The 18695-nt window shown below is 38.8% G+C and overlaps 1 protein-coding gene across 4 annotated transcripts; it reads left to right on the top strand.

Moving 5' to 3' along the window:
- Positions 1-7574: 7574 nt before the first annotated feature.
- On the top strand, positions 7575-17941 carry LOC131297909 (uncharacterized). 4 transcript variants are annotated; one of them, XM_058323113.1, is made up of 5 exons: positions 7575-8513; positions 13550-13652; positions 16507-16709; positions 16850-17124; positions 17554-17941. In XM_058323113.1, the coding sequence occupies exons 1-4, from the start codon at positions 7780-7782 to the stop codon at positions 17112-17114; spliced, it is 1305 nt and encodes a 434-aa protein (XP_058179096.1). In that variant the 5' UTR covers positions 7575-7779; the 3' UTR covers positions 17115-17124; positions 17554-17941. The 4 variants fall into 4 exon arrangements, with proteins under 4 accessions (XP_058179096.1, XP_058179095.1, XP_058179093.1 ...); XM_058323112.1 differs by having other exon boundaries at positions 7576-8513; positions 17548-17940; XM_058323110.1 differs by lacking the exon at positions 17554-17941 and having other exon boundaries at positions 7577-8513; positions 16850-17365.
- The last annotated feature ends 754 nt before the right edge of the window (positions 17942-18695 follow it).

Here is an 18695-nt window from a genome sequence, read left to right as displayed (position 1 = left end):
GTGACACAAAGACCAAACTACAGGGACCATTTGAGTAATTTGCCATTTATTTATCTTTAAGTTATTTAATGACCCCATCACCAAAATTTTTTGGAGTCCCCAATGAACCTAATCACCTCTTCAAAAACTATAACAGCCTGTTTGGAGGCCGGATATGCAAGCGCCCTGATTTCATCTCCCCTTCCTCCTCATCTCCGGTGTTTGGATGTGAAAAAACCCACCCGGATTTGGCCTCGGATTTTGCTCAAGCCGGATTTGTAATCCACCTTCTGGTGGATTTGTGAACGACAGGGTACCCCCTGTCGTTGGTGAAGCGGCGTGGAACAATGATAAAGTTGCCCTTGCTTTCTCTCTCTCCTCTCGCCCTCCCTGTTCTTCTGCTCCTTCACCAGGGCCTTCTTCTGCCCTTGTAATCGTAAGAGATTTGTGGGATATTTGAGATTTGAGGGCTTGGATGCAAGAGATTTTTGAGAGAGGGAGAGATGAGGGTTCGGAATTTGAGTTTTTTCGGTGGTGAAGGTTAAGGAATTTGGGGATTTGGGTGTATACAGTTGGGAGATGAATTTGGGATTTGGTTGCAGGTGGTGAAGATGGTATGCGTACATACATATGTATGTGTGTGTGTATATATGAATTTTGTTTTTTTAAAATTACCTCCCACATGTTTTTTCCAACCACCCTAAATAATTTTTTTATATTAAAGGATTTTATATTATAAAGTTCGGTTTTAATTTTTTTTAAATCATAATAAATATTACTAAAATTTCAACATTTAAAGATAAAATGAATTTATTTTACCCAAATTAATGATAAATATGTATATATTCTAATAATAATGAAATTAACATTTATTATCCATAAAAATTAATAAACTGAGGGCAATTAAGTCATTTGACATCTTATCCCATCATATCCACCCTCCAAATCCCCATTCTCAAAAAACTATCCAAACACCTCATTACAAATCCACAATTCTTAAGAGGTGGAGCCACACTTCTTAACATATCTCCCATCATTATATATTCACCATCAAATCCACCCTCATTATATATCCACCCAAAACAAATCCTCCATCCAAATGGGCCGTAAGGGTGCCGCTAACGCAACGACCAATTCGTTTGGTGCCACAACAATTGAACGCACTCTAACATAATTATCCTCATCTATCAATCAACCTTATTCTCATATCTCTATAATTTGTATTTTTCACTCTCATCAACTAGAGGAAAACACAAGAGGTATTCTAAATTCAGATTTTTTGTTTACTTCTCTGGTCTAATAACTTTCCCTCCATCAAATTTATTTCAGTTACTTTAATTTTGTGCAAATTTTGTCCCTCCTTACAAAATCGAGATCAAGGTCCAAAGAGCAAGTCCATAAAGTTTTTAGATCATTTCCCATTCTCTGTTATCCTCTTCCATAATCTCCAATAGCTACGCTGCATCTTGTAAAATCCCAACCCTAAATTCATAGGCAACTTGACAAATGTATAAAAAATAATAATGTAAAGACACTGTTAGAATTTTTAGTTTTATTCCCGGAACAAAAAATAGCATGTGCATATATACCATAATAGTAATTAGATATCTTGTTAGCTTATAAACAAGAATTCTACTAGTAACTTCTATATATAGAAGGGAATTTTTTTTAATTTTTTTTTGTTTTTTTTGAGTTCCAAACAAAGCGGTGTCAACACTAGGTGGATTTAGGAAGCCTATAAATGGAACAATAATTATAGAACCACACACATTTACACAAAACACCTTACACACACACTCACATCTTTTGGTGGGTTCCACACACACTGAAGGTGTAGAGTGTGGGTCCCAATGTGAATGTGAATAAATTTGTGTAAGTATTTGTGATTGTTGAATGATTGTAAATGGAATAGCTAACTTTAGGAAATTTCAAAAATAGTAATGGTAGTTCTGCATCTTGTTAATAAAAAGGAAGGGAAAAGAAGGTTAGATTAATTGGTGATCCTCTAGTCAAGTCTTGCTTCACATTTTCCCAACCGTTGAGCCGTTGCTACGCCATCGCGAGTCTAGATCAATCAAAGATATAGTGAGGATACGAGTCTAAAGTTTCCATGACGCCATTAGGCCCCATTTTGGAACGGGTTTTAAGTACTTATTTTTTAAGAAGGCAATTTCAAGCTAAAAAATAATGGGCTTAATGAAATCTAAAAATATGTAATATGTATCTTATTTGAAAGATCTTAATGAGATCTTTTATACGGTGCAAAAAAAATCAAAAAATTATTTTTCATTGATATTATTTTTTGAGTTTGAAAATGTAAAATAAATATTTATTTTTTAAGAAGGTGTTCTGAAACGGACTCTTAATAAGTCAAAGGTGAGAATTTTTTTTTTTAAACAGTAAAACATTATTAAGAAACTTGATAGGGTACATCAAGTAAGAAAGAGGGGAGGAGGATCCAATCAAAGGTAAGACAAACACCTGAAAAGGGCCAAGCCCTACAACACCTCAGAGAGAATTGTCCAAACACCTAAGGACCTTAAAATGCCGGATCAAACTCTTACAACTCAAAATAAGAACAAAGGCTTAAAAATGCCCAAATAGGAACAAAAAAACCTAAAACAGCCCAATCCATACATAGTATGAGCCAAGCCCAACCCAAGAAGCCCAAAACCTAACCCTAAATCTATTCTATTGTCACCATCACCACCAAAAACGCCGATCGATCCAGCCGAGTCCGAACCACCACCACCAGCAAACTACCCTTCCTGACCGCGCATAAGTCACTACCACCACCAGACAATGAAACCACCAGTCTGCTTCGCCGCCAAACTCCGCAGCGATGGATCCCAGAAAAATAGACACCGAGAAATTGCAAATCCGACATACTTATACTTTAGTTATATGATTTTTCTATATAAAACTAGCATGCTTATATGTTTTGAAAAGATTATGAGTCCATTCTAAAAAAAATCCCATGAAAAATATGCAATAAAATTTTCATGTTAAAATACTAGAAGAAACACGTCAGACAAAGGTGATGACATTGTAAATTTAAGATTAGAAAATTTTCTTGGTTAGACAAAGGTGATGGCCTACAGATTCATCTAGACAGTTGTCCCGAGTTTGGGGAAAAATTTAAAAGACACCATAATACAAAAATGAGTTAAAAGGATTAATGAAAGAGTGTGGCACTAACAGCCAATAAGTTGATCATTTTACATAGAAAGAGGGGTAACTCCCATACAGAAACATTAAACTGTTGGATTATATTCCTTCATATTATTATTTTCATTAGATTTTGCAAATGCTTATGTTATGAACTATTTCAATGGTAAAAAATATGTAGCTCTAGTATTTGTATCCCACATGAACATTAGGTATATGAAAATTTATATCTATATAATAAGAGAGAATGATTTTTGAATCTTATCTCTCTATAAATCCTAACCATTTATTTTTTTCATAAATCTTACGGCTCTCCCTTTTTCTCTCTCAAACAATAGTAACTACACAAATGCCACTAATCAGATCTCACGTTCAAAATTCATCTCTCTCTCTCTCTCTCTCTTTCTCGCTCTCCGCTCCCAAAGCCCACGCCCCCCCCCCCCTTGTGATTTTCTTTGAGACCGACCACCCTTTGAGAACGAACACCCTTCTAGATCAGTTTTAGTCACAAATCCAATCAATGACTCCTCTTTTTCTCTCTCTCTCTCTCTCTCATTTAAATCACGAAGCAAGTCTATTTTAGGCACACTCTCTCTTAAATACACACACTCCTTGTTGGGGTCATTTTGTGTAACACCTTTAGTATTGGATGTTGAGCGTATTTACCCTTGAAGTCCCCTATATATAGTTGTAAACCCTATTAGGGTTAGGGCGTGACATAATGTGAGGGAGGGGGTGAGGCGAGCGTGGGGGGGGCCGGTCTGTGGCCTCCCGGAGAGGAACAGGCGTATGGTTCCCGGAGAGTTTTTTCATCTTTATTGTATATTGTGTGAATATATAATCAAAGGGAGTTTTTCTTTGAAATCACTGCGTATGTTTGTGTGTGTGGTGTCCCTCACGGTCCTAACAATTGGTATCAAAGCAGGGTTGAAGAAGAGGGTCACCGGAAAAACCATGGGTTCGATTTCTGAAAAAAAAAAGTTGCTCACGAACCTCGTGTTTTGTCACCCGAGGAGGAAGCACGGAGCAAGGCCTAAGCTGGGTTCTCGGTCGAACCGTTTGAAAACTCAATCCAGTAAGGGTTGTGCACCTCATTGAGACGAGTCTATAGGAGGTGACGGGGTCGAGTTTCGTCACCGGATGAAGGCTCGGGAGCCATTCGATCACAGCGGGTCGGATGGGGCTTGAAGAGGCGATTGCAACGGTGGTCGGAAAGCCGCCGGAGGTGGCCGGAGGAGACCGCACGCGCCGGTCAAAGGTGGCACGTGTGAAGAGCGTCAGATGCAGTCGCGTGCGTGTGGTACACGCGCTGTTCAGTTTTTTCTTCCTTTTCTCGTAACGGTGCTGCCTGGAAAAAGGAGAAAAGAAAAAACGAAAAAAAGAAGAAGGAAAGGCAGCACGTGAAGCTTGGTCAGTGGGTTGGAAAAGCTATCCAAGGAAATGATTTGGTGTTGCAGGTTCCCTTGGAGCACGCCACGTCAGCAGTGCCACGTCAGCAAGGTCAATGCCTTCTAGGTCAGATTTGGTTTTTGCGATTTCAGGGTTGTTTGGACTCCGTTTTTCGCGTTTGAGTAGTCAATTTTGACTATCTTGACATTCCGAACGCAACTATGTGCTCTGTTTTCAGTTTGGAGGCTCTTAGGCTGGTGCGATTGCTTAGTGGAGCAAAAAATGCGTGTTTGAAGGCGGTTTGGATTGCAAGGAGGCTTGTCTGAGCAGCATGGATGTTCGGTGTGATCTGTTGAGGAGCTAGTAAGTAGGGATACATTACATTCGGGCTAGGTTGCTCGTCTGGTATTGACACAGGCACTTATTAGAGTGATAGATTGATTCCGATGGAGATCCTAGATGTTGGGGAAAGCCAGGAATGGAACGAGAATGAACGAGTGGCAAGGAGAAGACCCGGGGAGAGCTGACGGGAGCGCAGGGAGTTGATGAAAAGTGGCGGAATGGATGATTGACAGAGCAGACTTGCAGGGATCGGAGGTTGATCAGGGCAAACATGCGCAGAGCTAGTGAGCAAGGATACACTCGGGTTGGTAGTGACACAGGCACTCACTTGAGCGACGGTTTGCGGAGATGATTGACAGTGATCGGAGGCAGTCTGGTTCAATCGGGTTCGAAGACCTATCATCGGGAGTTGCAGTTGTGATTTGGGCTATATGAGGATGATGATGGGCAACAGATACAAGCTTGTGGAGAGTACAGACAGATGGAGCTGATGTTTGGTACGAGACAAGCAGTATGGGTTTTTTGTGACAGTGAACAGATGAAACAAAAGTTGCAGAGACACACAGGAAGGGCACTGGAGTACGAGGAGTCATGACCTGAGATGTACAGGAGTGTCGGTTACCGAATCAGATTGTGTGTGGAATAGTCTGCAGACGGCGGGCAACTGGTTGTTTGGGAGATGTTCACGGGAGCTCTGGACAGAGGGATGGAGATGGAGACCAGACGATGCATCGCTGGGATCTTTTCCTTTGTGGATTTTGTGATTGAATTCTCTCCATGGTATGCGGCCGCATGAGAAGGAGAGATGAAGTCACGTATTGCATCCTGGTAAGGATACCAGGATGCGGGCACTTCGGTCAAGAGGGTGCTACATATCGGCGGAGATGTCGATATTGCAGCCGGACAGCGCTGCGGGTTTAGCCTCGAAAGATCTAGTTTTGCAAGGAGACATTTAGTTAGGCAGGAGTACTTCGGTGAGGGGGTGCTGACAGCTGGACTCGGAGTGACATAGGCGCTTTGCTAGAGAGGCTAGACGGATGCAACGATTACCCACTCTGGGTGGAGGGGGTGATTGTTGGGGTCCACCCATAGTGGTGGGGTTATTTTGTGTAACACCCTTAGTATTGAGTGTTGAGCGTATTTACCCTTGAAGTCCCCTATATATAGTTGTAAACCCTGTTAGGGTTAGGGCGTGACATAATGTGAGGGAGGGGATGAGGCGAGCATGGGGGGGCCGGTCTGTGGCCTCCCGGAGAGGAATCGGCGTATGGTTCCCGGAGAGTTTTTTCATCTTTATTGTATATTTTGTGAATATATAATCAAAGGGAGTTTTTTTTTCTGAAATCACTGTGTGTGTTTGTGTGTGTGGTGTCCCTCACGGTCCTAGCACTCCCAATGACAGCCAATTCGAAACCAAATTGACTCCATTTTTTTTTCTTAGATTGCAAAGTTTCCACCATTGTCAAATCTGTAACAGGATTTTCTATCTTTGGGTCGATGTTTGATTTTGCAATGATTTCCTTCCCCTCCCTATTCTCTATGTGTGTGTGTGCTATTTTGAAATTTTGAACGACCCCACGGTATACATGTACAGGTTGATACTTTGTTTACGGTTACAATGTTGATTTGCATGTATGCTGATTGTTCGATTTGTGTCTTTGGGCACGAGCATGCATTAAAAGAACTCTGTTTGAACCTGATTAAAAAAATATTTCCGTATAAATCAGTTTCGTTGGCGGGGGTGCTCAATAGTTTCGTAATTCATTTTAATTGCATTTAAAATGCGTTGCGTCGTGTCTTCAAGCACGGACGAACCCTAATTTTTCTACAAATATGAAGAAGATAAATGGAGTTGCTGCTACCTCGGAATATGTTTGTTGCTTTTGTTTAAACATTGAAGAAAAACTGTCTTTAATTGAGAGTATTCTTGTTTTTTTGCTATAAAGGCTCTAAAGTGGTTTTGTTATGTTTTCAAATGATTATTGTCTCCAATTTTTTTTTTTTTTTGAGAAAGAGGCTTGGATGAGCTAGTATTTATCCGCCGGTCATGATGACTCGACCAATTCTAACTTTGAAGTGCTGACATATCTTGTCAATATTTTTTTACCATTCAAAAAACAAAAAGAACATATCTTGTCAGCATCACCATTGAGATAGTCTACTAGTAATTTATTGCTGCGCCAAAATCCATCACCATTTCGATTCAAAAGGTTTGCTGCTTTATTGTTTTTAGGAGTTCGTTGAGGGTTTCGAAGGTAGATCAAATTATCGACGAAATGTACGTTGGAGTCTTTTATTGACTTGCAGTATGCATTTTGCGATGGTGTTGGGGAAGAACAACAGGATGATGATCAGAAAGAAAACAAGGATGCAGAGAGTAACGAGAATGAGAGATACAAAATGGATGGAAGAGAACCGAGAGCATTCAACTGTTAAAAATGTGAAGCCAACGTGAGTAATTGTGGCATTATCAAAAGTAGTCGTGGCTTTAGCATTATCCTGATTAAAAACCCTAGTTTTGTATATCTCCAAATATGGTAAACTAATTAAAAGTCAAACAACTGTAAATCCCTCGTATGAATAATCAAATGTGTTCCAAACCGAAGACAGTGTAACCAATAATTTTTTTTATTGAAACGGGACAATGAAAACAATATGAATGTTAGAAAATACAATCAACCGGCATTAAAACTTAAAAGAATATAGTACGACTACGACAAATTGCTGATTAAGAAATGAGAATAACCTCATCACTGATACTGATCATAGATTTATTCGATGTTTCCAAAGAATTTTTCTTATTGACGATAACAAGTATTGCAACAATACTCCGTGCTGAATGGTTAATTAGATTAGCACATTGAGAGAGCATTGAACTCGAGATCTCACTTGTACCCAGAGATGGCCATTGATCTCTGCAATTCCAATTCAGTGCCAACGCTCGCCATTACCAACGGATCCTCGGTGGCCGACTCTGACCCCTTTCGAATTTCCAAAACCATGGAAGCTTCGGTCAGGATCCTCAACTCACCACTCCTGAACCGTCAGTTATCAACTTCGTTCCTCCTCAAACCCCACCCTCTCAAATACCCTCGTGGCAGACTCCCTTACAATCCCCTCCCGCGTTCTCCTCCCACTCGCATCGTTGCAATCTCAGCAAACCCTCACTTCTCCAGTCCCTCTCCCTCTTCCTTCCCTCCTCCCTCCTCGGCCCCTTGTCTGAATTCGACCCCGTTACGGTCCTTCCAATCCCTTTCCACCAACAATTTCGCCCCAACTGTCGCGGATTCTACTAACAAGTCGTTCGAGTGGAATTTGGCCCGAAAAGTAAACGGGGGAGATGTGGGGCTTGTTGGGGGTAAGGGGCCTCTGGTGACTGTTGTGTTGCTGGGTTGGCTGGGAGCCAAGGTTAAGCACTTGAAGAGGTACGTGGAAATGTACAATGGGAGGGGGATGAACGCGGTGACGTTTGTCACGTCGGTGAACGACGTGCTTTCGTCCGATATGGGGAGGAAATTGGAGGAGAGGGTGGCGGGGTTGGCGCAGGAGCTGGGGTCGTGGTTGGCTGAGAGCGGAAAGGATGGGCGCGAAAGGATGTTGATCTTCCACACCTTCAGTAATACTGGTTGGCTTGCGTAGGTTAATTACCTCTTTGAATCGTTCTTTCATAGCTGATAAAAAAGAAATCGTTCTTTCATATACTTGATCCGTAATGGTTTGACTGAATTTTACCCCAGATATTGCCTTTCTCTTTTTTTTTTTTTTTCCTTATATATGGGCATGTATATGGCATGATCATGTTCATCTGTTTCAAAATTGTTTTCTCTGGCATAAAAGTAAACTAAGGCCCCGTCCTGTTTAGAAAAATTAAGTACTAATTTTTTGAATTAAAAATGATGTATTTTGAGAAAATGACATGTCTCGTAAAGCAAAAAATAAGTATTTAAAAAGTAAAAACCTTAACGGAATATGACCTAAAAGGTGGTGTGGGTACATTTTAGGATGAGTGGGGATAGTGGAGTGGTGGTCATAATTAGGGGTGATTTCGGTTCGGTTTGGGGAGAGATTTTCAAAGACCGATTCAGTTCAGTCCAAATATTTCTAGGACCGATCCCGACCGGAGTTGAGTTCGGTTCGGTTTGGTTGTCCAGTCGGGAATTTCGGTCCGCCTGAAATATAAAATTTCTATTTAATTTAAAGTATATATATAAAAATATATACTTGGTCAGTTCGATTCGGTTAAGTTCGGTGAAAATTTCAGGAAACCGAGAAAATCAGTTCGGTTGGTTCGAAAAAATTCCGCCATCACCCCAATCGAAAACCGAATCAATCGGTCCATTTTTTTGGATTTTTTTCGGTTCATCAAGTTTTGTAACACCCCTAGTCATCAAATGTGTTTTTAAATTTGATTATTCTATAATTCATAACAATTATTTAATGGCAAGTTCCAAATAGTCCTTATGTTTAGAGGGCAATTAAGAAAATTATTTTTGTGACAGAGCTTCAAAAAATAAGAGACACCAAACTAGTTCTCTCCCAATATTCACTAACTATAGGACAGCTTTGCCCGTTATTATTTAGTGAAAATTTGGTTTTATAAATAAATGTGTACTATAATTTAAAAATGGGTAAAAACACATTTTTCCTAAATTGTTTGCTTAAAAAAAATAAGTAAAGGATGCACTTACATCTTTGGGTTGTGAATTGAACGGAAAGGGTATTAAAAGGGGTCTGGTGGGCCCCGTCTCCACGCATTTTTTTTTTCTTATAAACAAAACAGAAATGACACAGGCACGTATATAAAATCTGTACAGCACGTACAAACGCCTTTTTGGGTCTGTTTTGGGTCATTAAAAAATAATCGAAGTCGCTTATTTTGTTTGAAATACTTTTTTATGGTCGTTGCAAAAAATAAATTTAATCCCGTATCGGTAAGGGCGTTTACAAAACATCTAACTTTGCTTTAGAATTTAGTCTTGAATTTTGTGACAAAGTTGGATGTTTTGTAAACGTTTTTACCGATACCGAATTGAGCTTATTTTTTGCAAGGACCATAAATAAAGTACTTTAAATAAAATGAGCGGCTCCGATCGTTTTTTGAGAACTAAACTGGCCAAAATAGACATTTGTACGCTATAGTACAGATTTTAAATATGTGCAAGGAGCACCACTCCAAAAAAACAATCCTTCCCCCAAGTCCCAATCTATACTAGACTTATCGAGTGACTGTTGTTTCTATCGCAACGGCAAAAACTAGTAGGAGTAGTATATTTGTCTCTCACCATTTCTCACGAAAATGATGAGATTTGTTGGAAAATCATAAACATTTTCTTTCTTTTCTCATCAAAATCCCACAATCCAAAAGGCTGGGACCGACTCTACGAACAGTATCGCCTTTGAATCCTTTTGAATTTTCCAAAACCATGGTAGCCCCTTTGGAAGCTTCGGTCAGGATCATCCTCAATTCCTCCCTCCTGAATCGTCACTTACCAAATTCAGTCCTCCTCAAACCCCACCCTCCTCGTTGCAGACTCCCCATCTATCCACTCCCGAACTCTCCTTCCACTCGCATCCTTGCAATCTCCTCAAACCCTCGTTTCCCCAATCCCTCTCACTCCACCTCCCCTCCTCCCTCCTCGGCCCCTCCTCCGAATTCCACCCCCTCAACCTTCTTCCAATCCCTCTCTACCAACAATTTCGCCCCATTCCTCGCAGATTCTACTGCCAAGTCGTTCGAGTGGAATTTGGCCCTAAATGCAAATGGGGGAGGAGATGTGGGGGTTGCCGGGGGTAAGGGGCCTATAGTGACTGTAGTGTTGCTGGGTTGGCTGGGAGCCAAGCCTAAACACTTGAAGAGGTACGCGGAAATGTACAATGCGAGGGGGATTCATGCCGTGACGTTCGTTGCCTCGGTCAACAACGTGCTTTCATTCGATTTGGGGAGGAAGTTGGAGGAGAGGATTGCTGCGTTTGCGCAGGAGCTTGGTTCGTGGTTGGCCGAGACGGAAAAGGATGGGCGCCAACGGCTCTTGCTCTTCCACACCTTCAGTAATACTGGTTGGCTTGCGTGGGTTAATCACCTCTTTGAACTTATTGTTTCGTATACTTGATCTGGTTGATTGATATTTATTCCAACATGTAGTTTACTTACTTTTATGATCATGTATGGGGCATGATCATGTTGGTCTGTCGGAAGTACGCTTATCCGTTTTCATTGTTTTCTCTGGCATAAAAGAAAATGACTAGGAGAATTGATTTTAGATGTTGTGGTAAGGGTTAATACGTATATTTGAAGAGCAGTCATGCGTTAGGGTTTTGATTAGATTATTGTCTCATAAACTAAAATCTTTTTCAGTGTGCAACCACGAGTATACTTTACGTTCATTATCAGCCACAAATGATAGTTTACCTTTCTCAAACGGGTAATATTAGGACGGCTCTAATGTCACTGACCTCCCGTCAGGATTTTGTTGTACCAGTTGTCTAAGAAAGACAAAACAAGACTCAGACAATTGAGTGCAAACAGGCTAGTAGAAGGATTGGCTTTATGTTGAGGACAACTTTTAGCAATTTGAGGAAAATAATAAGAAAAAAAATGCATAACTATACTTGTGAGAACATTAAATAAATGTGCATAAGTTCACACTTTATAGAATGCACTAAAAATAATTTAGGCGACAGTGGGGTATCTCAACTATAAGCTTAAATTTAATCCTTCCAAAACAAATTTATGCTTTACTTAACAAGAAAATAGGCAGGAATGATTAGGAAGGGGAAAATGATGTGTTTTGAATTGCATTTTTGTCATCGAATAGCGACATAACACACTATTAGTGCGTGTAATGACAGAAATGGATAATCTTTTATGCCTTGTTTGGATGGTATTTTGAAAAAAAAATTCCAACTCAAAAAATACTCATTATCCTTACTTCATTACTCTCATTTCTCTCTACTCTCTCCAATCATTATTCTCATTTTTCTCTCTATCTCTCTTCACTCATTACCCCTATCTCCAATTATTACCCTAATTTCTCTCTCCACTCATAACCCAAAAACCAAACTAAAATTTTTTCAAACCACCATCCAAACAAGGTATTAATAGTTACAAAAGCAAGGGAGGCAGTGACATTTCAAAAGTTCCAAGGGTGGTGCCTGCATTTATTAGAAAATTAGGGGAGGTGAGTGGATTTTACCCTACTTTGGATTTTACCCCAAGTCTCCCACTATAAGTTTCAGTACCTCAATAAACATTTACTTAGTGTTCTTAAAGTCAACCTAGGCGGACCTTGACTAGGGTCCTAGGCATTACTTTAGTCACCGAGACGATTTGTCGGCTGCTAGGCGAGATTATTCGGCGATTAGTTGGCTAGGCGGCATTAGTCGAGTTGGCAGGGACTGTCGGCGTTTATATTTTGTAAGGATTTTGAATTGTGGATTTAAATATTTAATAGTATAAATTACATAGCATCAAGTGTTATTTTACAGAAAAATATACGTAATGACTTTTGACTTCTCGACAATCAACATCCCTAAATTGTAGCAAATGCAAACCTACATTGCAGCAAAGCAAACCTAGTACGAATTATGACTAAAAAGAAGGAAGCGATGCAACCAATGAATGTTCAATTCGATGAACTTTTCTACTTACTCAAACGCTGGGGAGAGGGGGAATATTTTTTGGGAAATGATATTGGCACTCCAAAAATTGATGCAGGCACTCTAAAATCAGTGTAACTCCAAAGTCACTTTCCTTTATTTTTTGGAGTGTCTGCATCAATTTTTGGAGTGCCAATATCATTTCCCTATTTTTTTAGAAAATTAAGAAAACTGACTAATCTCTAGGTGCTGACTAATCAGCCCTGCGCTAGGCGCTCCTCCGCTAGCTGGTTAGCACCTAGCAACTTTTATAAACATGCATTTATTTGTCGAGATCATGTTGATATGAAAAGGTCATTTACTTTTTTAGTGCCTCCATTTTGGTTTGAGAGCCTATGTGAGACATGATGAGAAAGAACTATCTCTATTCTTTCACATTTTGGTTCGTGGTTGGTTGACCAAAAAAGATGGGTTTGAGTGGCTTTTGCTCTTCCACACCTTCAAAAAGTTTGGTTGGTTTGCATAGGTTAATCACCGCGTTTAGATACATCGACAATATCAGCTTAGTTACTCCAACTATTACTTAAAGTACTTCCACTCTGCCATGAACATATTTTGCCATGGTTTAGATTTGGATTCAGAAAACTCAATATAATTGAGGTTTTGATCTTGAGCGTTTTTTCCAATCATTTAGGATAAGGAAATGGTTTAAATCCGATTAATCATTACCTATCAAACCAATTCATTGTCAAGAATTGAATAGTATACTATAGGAAGTTTTTTTATCCATACCCAAGGCGGGTCCCAGCTTTTGCTTGTTATATTCTTTCTGTACAAGGTGGCGGAAATTCGTCTAACAAATTTGATTGGTTAATACAAGTTGATTTTCTATAATATTTTAAGACTTGATATCCATATTTTAAAGATAAATTATGCTTTTGACTATTGTTCTGGATACTTAGGATCTTATTCAGCTTGCAACCACATTGTTCGAACAACATATTGGAATTTGAACCTGTTGTCTTGGCTACGTTATTCATTTCTCAGTAGCATTCTCTTATCGATGTTTCTGCAGCTATGGAGCGATTCTTGAGAACTTACACAGTAGAGAGGACCTACTGATGAAGATCAAAGGATGCATTGTTGATTCGGGAGGGGACCCCAATATAGACCCTAAGGTATGAGAATCATCTCTTGCCTCTATGATTTGTTCATAGTTCTATGGTTTGGTATTTACTTTGATTTTATGATTTTTGAAAGTAAATATTATGATATCTTTTTGGTGTGTTTAATTAGTGAAGAGACATAAATTTCACATTGTGTTCGTTTAGCCAGAAAGTCCTACAAATTGTTGGAAAGTATATTACTCTATTTTATGTGGCTTCCTAAGTCTTTTGAATCAACTTTTTGTTTCCCAAAAATATGCAGGGAATTTTTCGTCCCCTGTGGAAGTGGGTAACAATAATCGTTCTTTTTCACTTTTGCCCATGTTTCTTCTGTTTCTATTCTTTCCCATTTTCTTGCATGAAACCCAACAACAATTCCTTCTAATTCCTCAGTTTTCGCTTCTAATTTCAGTAAAACCCACTTCAGCCGTTATTCTTTTGGAAACTAAAAGAACTGTATTGATATTATATATAAAACAGTACCTTTTTTTTGCAACAAAAATGTCCATCTTTTTTCATAAGAAAAAATGGTTAACTTTTGTAAGTATGATTATTTTTTTAATACGATGACCATGTACCTTTTCTTTTTGTAAGAAAATGACCATAAAATAATTAACTATGTACCTTTTGTGGTGTTGGTTCAGTTGTCATTCAAAAACTCAGCCTACCAACTTATAGGTTGTGGGTTTGAGTCGGAGGATAGCCACTTTATACATTTAATACCACAAGTTAGGTTGCAAATCCATTAATAGGTACTAACTGGATGTACTCTTATCTTTTTTTGTGCAAAAAAGATGTTCATATATTTTTTAAGTAAAAAAAGTTACTTCTTATGTATGGCCATGTTTGTTTTTGCTGAAAAAGTTACCATAAAAAAGGAAATATTTTTTGCACTCCATTTTTTTTGTAATGCACTCCAAAATTTGCATATGGGTAGCTTTTCCTTGATGCCTTCTCAATAGATGTATAATTTATTTTTTGTAATAAATTTTTTAAAGCTCTAGAAAGATAAATTTTGGAGTGCATTTCTGAGAAAGTGAAGTGTCAAAATCATTTTCCGAAAAGGAACTAATCCTACGGCTTTTTTGTGCAGAAAAAATGTGGCCATATTCATTGATTTCATAGCTATTTTAAAAGAATTTTTTTATGATAGCGAAATTATTTGAATCTAATACCACTGAACTGAAATTTTTTCGTAATGAAAACTAACAAAATCAAACAACAAGGGGGTCATTGATACTTGACTGAAAGTGTGCGAGCTTGATAAGTGAAATTGGAAGAGTAGGGGACAGAGTGTACTTGACCCTTAAACACTAGCCCACTCCATTTTGGAAAATTAGTGGATAGATTCTGAATTTGGTGGTAAATAGTGGATTTGTTGCATATTTTCTTACACTGTCAGAGTTGTTACCTATCTAGTACTGACATGGACACTGGCAATGACTCAGACACGCTGACAAGCAAATTTAAAAAAATAAAGGACACAACATGGTAGGGGTACTCAATATAATGAACATATATACTTCTGAAAAAATACACAAAAAAGAATCTGTTTAAAGATACAATTTTATCTATAACAACATACCTACAATGCATTTTTACAATTAACGGGCCCAAAATATTCCACATTCCTACAATTACTTTTCACCGCCCTTAAAACTTGTGATTTCTGTAATTTCAACCCACTTAAAATGTTTTTATAGTTGAGTTTTTGTTCCAAAGTGTTGAGAAAGTGTTCTGAGCATGTTCTTGGTATATCCTAGCTTGTTGGGAGAGTGTCCAACTACAAATAAAGCAAAAAAATTGGAAACTTTGAAAATTAGTGTTGGACACGTGTCTAGAGCTTGTTCTTGGAGTGACCGAGCCTGTCGAAAGAGTTTCCAATAGAAAATAAAGCAAAAAAATCCGGACACTGTCCTGAGGGTGTTCGTGTTCGGGGAGTGTCCGAAACTGGTACATTGCTTTCGACGAATTGTACGTGCTACACATGCTGTTACCTCGTGACCTAATTTATTCTTCTACTAGCGTTTTATGCTTGATTTAACCTGCTGTTGTCACTTTAATGTAGAGGCTCTACTCATGTTAGTTCTCCTTTTGTTTCACCCTTTGCGTTTCCTTAGGAAATCACTCGTTTCTTTTTTTTGATCTTTTATGACTCCATTCTAATGCGTGTTAACCTGTAAAATACATACTTTTCACTGGGTGGCATTCTTGTCTGAAATGTTTGACTTGGTTTTCGCTCAAATTTAGAGTTTTGCTGTTAGATTTTTTTGATGTGGTTGCCAGCCCAAACAAGCAACAAAATTTCTTAAGTAGGAAAATAGTAGTTCGGAAGTAGCGCTCTAGTTCACTCTAGTGCAGACATTTTTCAAATATCTGAAATGATTTAAGCAGATTCAGTCATTCAACTGATAACTGCTGTGATCTAGCTTGGAGGTCAATTTTTTCCCCCCTTCTTAACTGACTAGCAAAAACTGTGTCCGCTGCGTTTTTCCTTTTTGTTCTTGTTCTTCTGTTTTTGTTTTTCAACAATCAAGAATGGGGAAGAGGAAGTTGCAGCTCTCCGCAGTAGGACTCGAAGCTGGGCATCATGTCCATTAATGGAACAACTCTACCAGTCTAACTCCTTGTTATTTCTTGTATTCACGTCCTTGTCTTTTCGATGGTATTCACCGTGGAATTCCATTTTGGCCCAAACCCACCCATTCTTTGTACAGATGCGCAAACTTTGTTTAGTTTTCGTCAATTGAAAAGCACTCTTTTTATTTGTTCACTATCCATAATATGCTAGGTGTTAGTTTTTTTTGTCTCTACTGATTGTGCAAGGAGGGTTGTTTATTCATCAATCGACATTCACCTTTTTCAGGTCTGGGCAGCTGGATTTACTACTGCCCTGCTGAAAAAGCGCAGCTCATCAGCATCCACTTCTGCTGAGGCTGGAGAAGTAATAGAAACTGAAGCAGGTCTCTGCAAGACTCAACAAAACGAACCTTGGTTAATTGAAACCATGCTCCTAATAACATTTGAGAAGCTCTTCGCCTTTCTTCTTAACTTGCCTGATGTAAATGAGTAAGTGCTTCTGTTTATATCCTACCATACTTCAACTTTTATATTTTAAAGAGCCAAATTTTTGCTCCACCAATGACTAAAATATTTCCGAATGGCAAGTAGTGTAAATGTATAACATCAATTGCTTGCTTGCTTGACAGGAGGCTGAAAAAGGTCATCTGTACCCTCTCAAAGAAGCAGCCTCCATGCCCTCAGCTTTATCTGTATAGTACAGCTGATAAAGTCATCCCATCGCAGGCCGTAGAGTTGTTTATTGAGGAGCAAAGGAGCATGGGAAGAAAAGTGTGGTCTTTTAACTTTGGGTCATCCCCTCATGTAGACCATTACAGGACTTTCCCTGAAATTTACTCGTCACAGCTCCAAAGTTTCTTGGAACAGTGTTTAGCCACTGTGAACAAACATTGAAACCTACAAGGTTGGTTTTTTAAACCCTTGTTTTGGTCTCCTCAGCTGTGTTGGCAACTGCCTTGACACAAACCAGAATTACTAGTGTGTAGCATTCATCATGCAGCGAATCTATTATGATTCACTGTTTCGTATTGTATAATGTTGAACTTTTCTAATGAAGCGCTTCCTCTATTTAGCGAGACTATGTTATACAAAAGATTCTGTGCAACTATACTTGCTAAATGACAATTACTTGTTGTACTGTGCTAGTTGATGCTCTGCTGCTAAGTAGTTGTCCCCAAATCATGTGATGTCTTTACAAAAGACGAAATATGGCATTTTGTATGACGAATGTGTGACGTATTGCTTAATTTGTAGACCTTTACAGTCTCCAAGCCCTCCCACTTTTTGTCGTACATGTTTGAGAATCTTATAATTCGCATGGCATCAGTTTCAGGTAATTAGCAATGCCAAGCTATGTTGGCAACAAGATGAGGATCCATTGGCATCATAGCTATGTTGATGCAGAGATTACCAAACAAGGATTTTAAATACACAAATTATACAAAAGCTTTGGTATATAATGTTTTGCTTGGGAAACAGAACTGCCAGCTAGCCTAGAGGGCTTGCTGACTGCTAAAGGGTCTACGAATTAAGCAATACGTTATCCCACATTTGTGTAGTAATTCCACTGAAACATTTGAGAGCGAGCAACGATTTAGGGTAATGATAACCTGTATTTCGTGTCTAGATTTTTCATGCAGAATGATATTGTCTTTGAATTTCTTTCATAATTCATCTTAAACCAACAATTAAATTTACAGATACTATCGTCTTATCATTGTGGATAGAAAATGCAACTTCCTCTTTTCTTTCTTTCTTTTTTTTTCATCGAGTCATGACTTTCTATACTGATATTCAAAAGACTCCCAGTCTCACTGTTTTGTTGTTATGTGTGCATTTTGGCTGCCGATAGCCACTTCTTCTTCTTCTTCTTCCTCCTCCTTCTTAATATTGAAATTGGGCCTCACGGGCTATATACATCTTACGAAGAGCTTAGTTGAGGCATCAATTACATCCTACTCCTTGTGAACCGCAACTGCTGCTTGCTAAATGCTACTATCAACTTTAGTATTGTAAGAAAATATATTAAAAAGGGTGTGTTTCTTAATGTGCTACCTTTCACTTCTAATATTCGCTCTCAATAGGTGAAAAATGGAGAGAGAACGATACGGGAGAGAAGATTACAAACTCGAACTCTATGTTCTACAACGCTCCTAATTACAGTATACCAGTTCGAGTAAAAAAGGGTAGGTGGCGCAGGCACAAATTAGGATACCAACTACCAAAAAAGTATTCGAATTTTCCTCTGCCTACTTCTTGGCAGAACAAATTAACAAAACAGGGACCAGTTATGAAAACAATACCAACCAAAACGCCACCAATAGCTGACCAAACAGTTGCCAGTTATGGAAAAAATGTTTATTTATTGGACCAACCAAAACGCCTCCAATACCTGACCAAACAGTTGCCCATATGAAACAATTGTTCAGTTATTAGACCAACCAAAATGATTTCAACCAAAACTCCAAAAGTGAT

The sequence above is a fragment of the Rhododendron vialii genome, chromosome 8a (assembly GCF_030253575.1).
Source record: "Rhododendron vialii isolate Sample 1 chromosome 8a, ASM3025357v1".
Classification (NCBI taxonomy): domain Eukaryota; kingdom Viridiplantae; phylum Streptophyta; class Magnoliopsida; order Ericales; family Ericaceae; genus Rhododendron; species Rhododendron vialii.
The sequence above is the reverse complement of the archived record's forward strand: the minus strand, read 5'-3'. Positions and strand labels throughout refer to the sequence as shown.

Bases quoted from the DNA above. Each gene is read 5' to 3' on its own strand.
- LOC131297909 (XM_058323113.1), top strand. From the start codon at position 7,780: ATGGCCATTGATCTCTGCAATTCCAATTCAGTGCCAACGCTCGCCATT. The intron at 13,653-16,506 runs GTATGAGAATCA...CACCTTTTTCAG, and splicing joins ACCCCAATATAGACCCTAAG to GTCTGGGCAGCTGGATTTAC. The intron at 16,710-16,849 runs GTAAGTGCTTCT...CTTGCTTGACAG, and splicing joins AACTTGCCTGATGTAAATGA to GAGGCTGAAAAAGGTCATCT.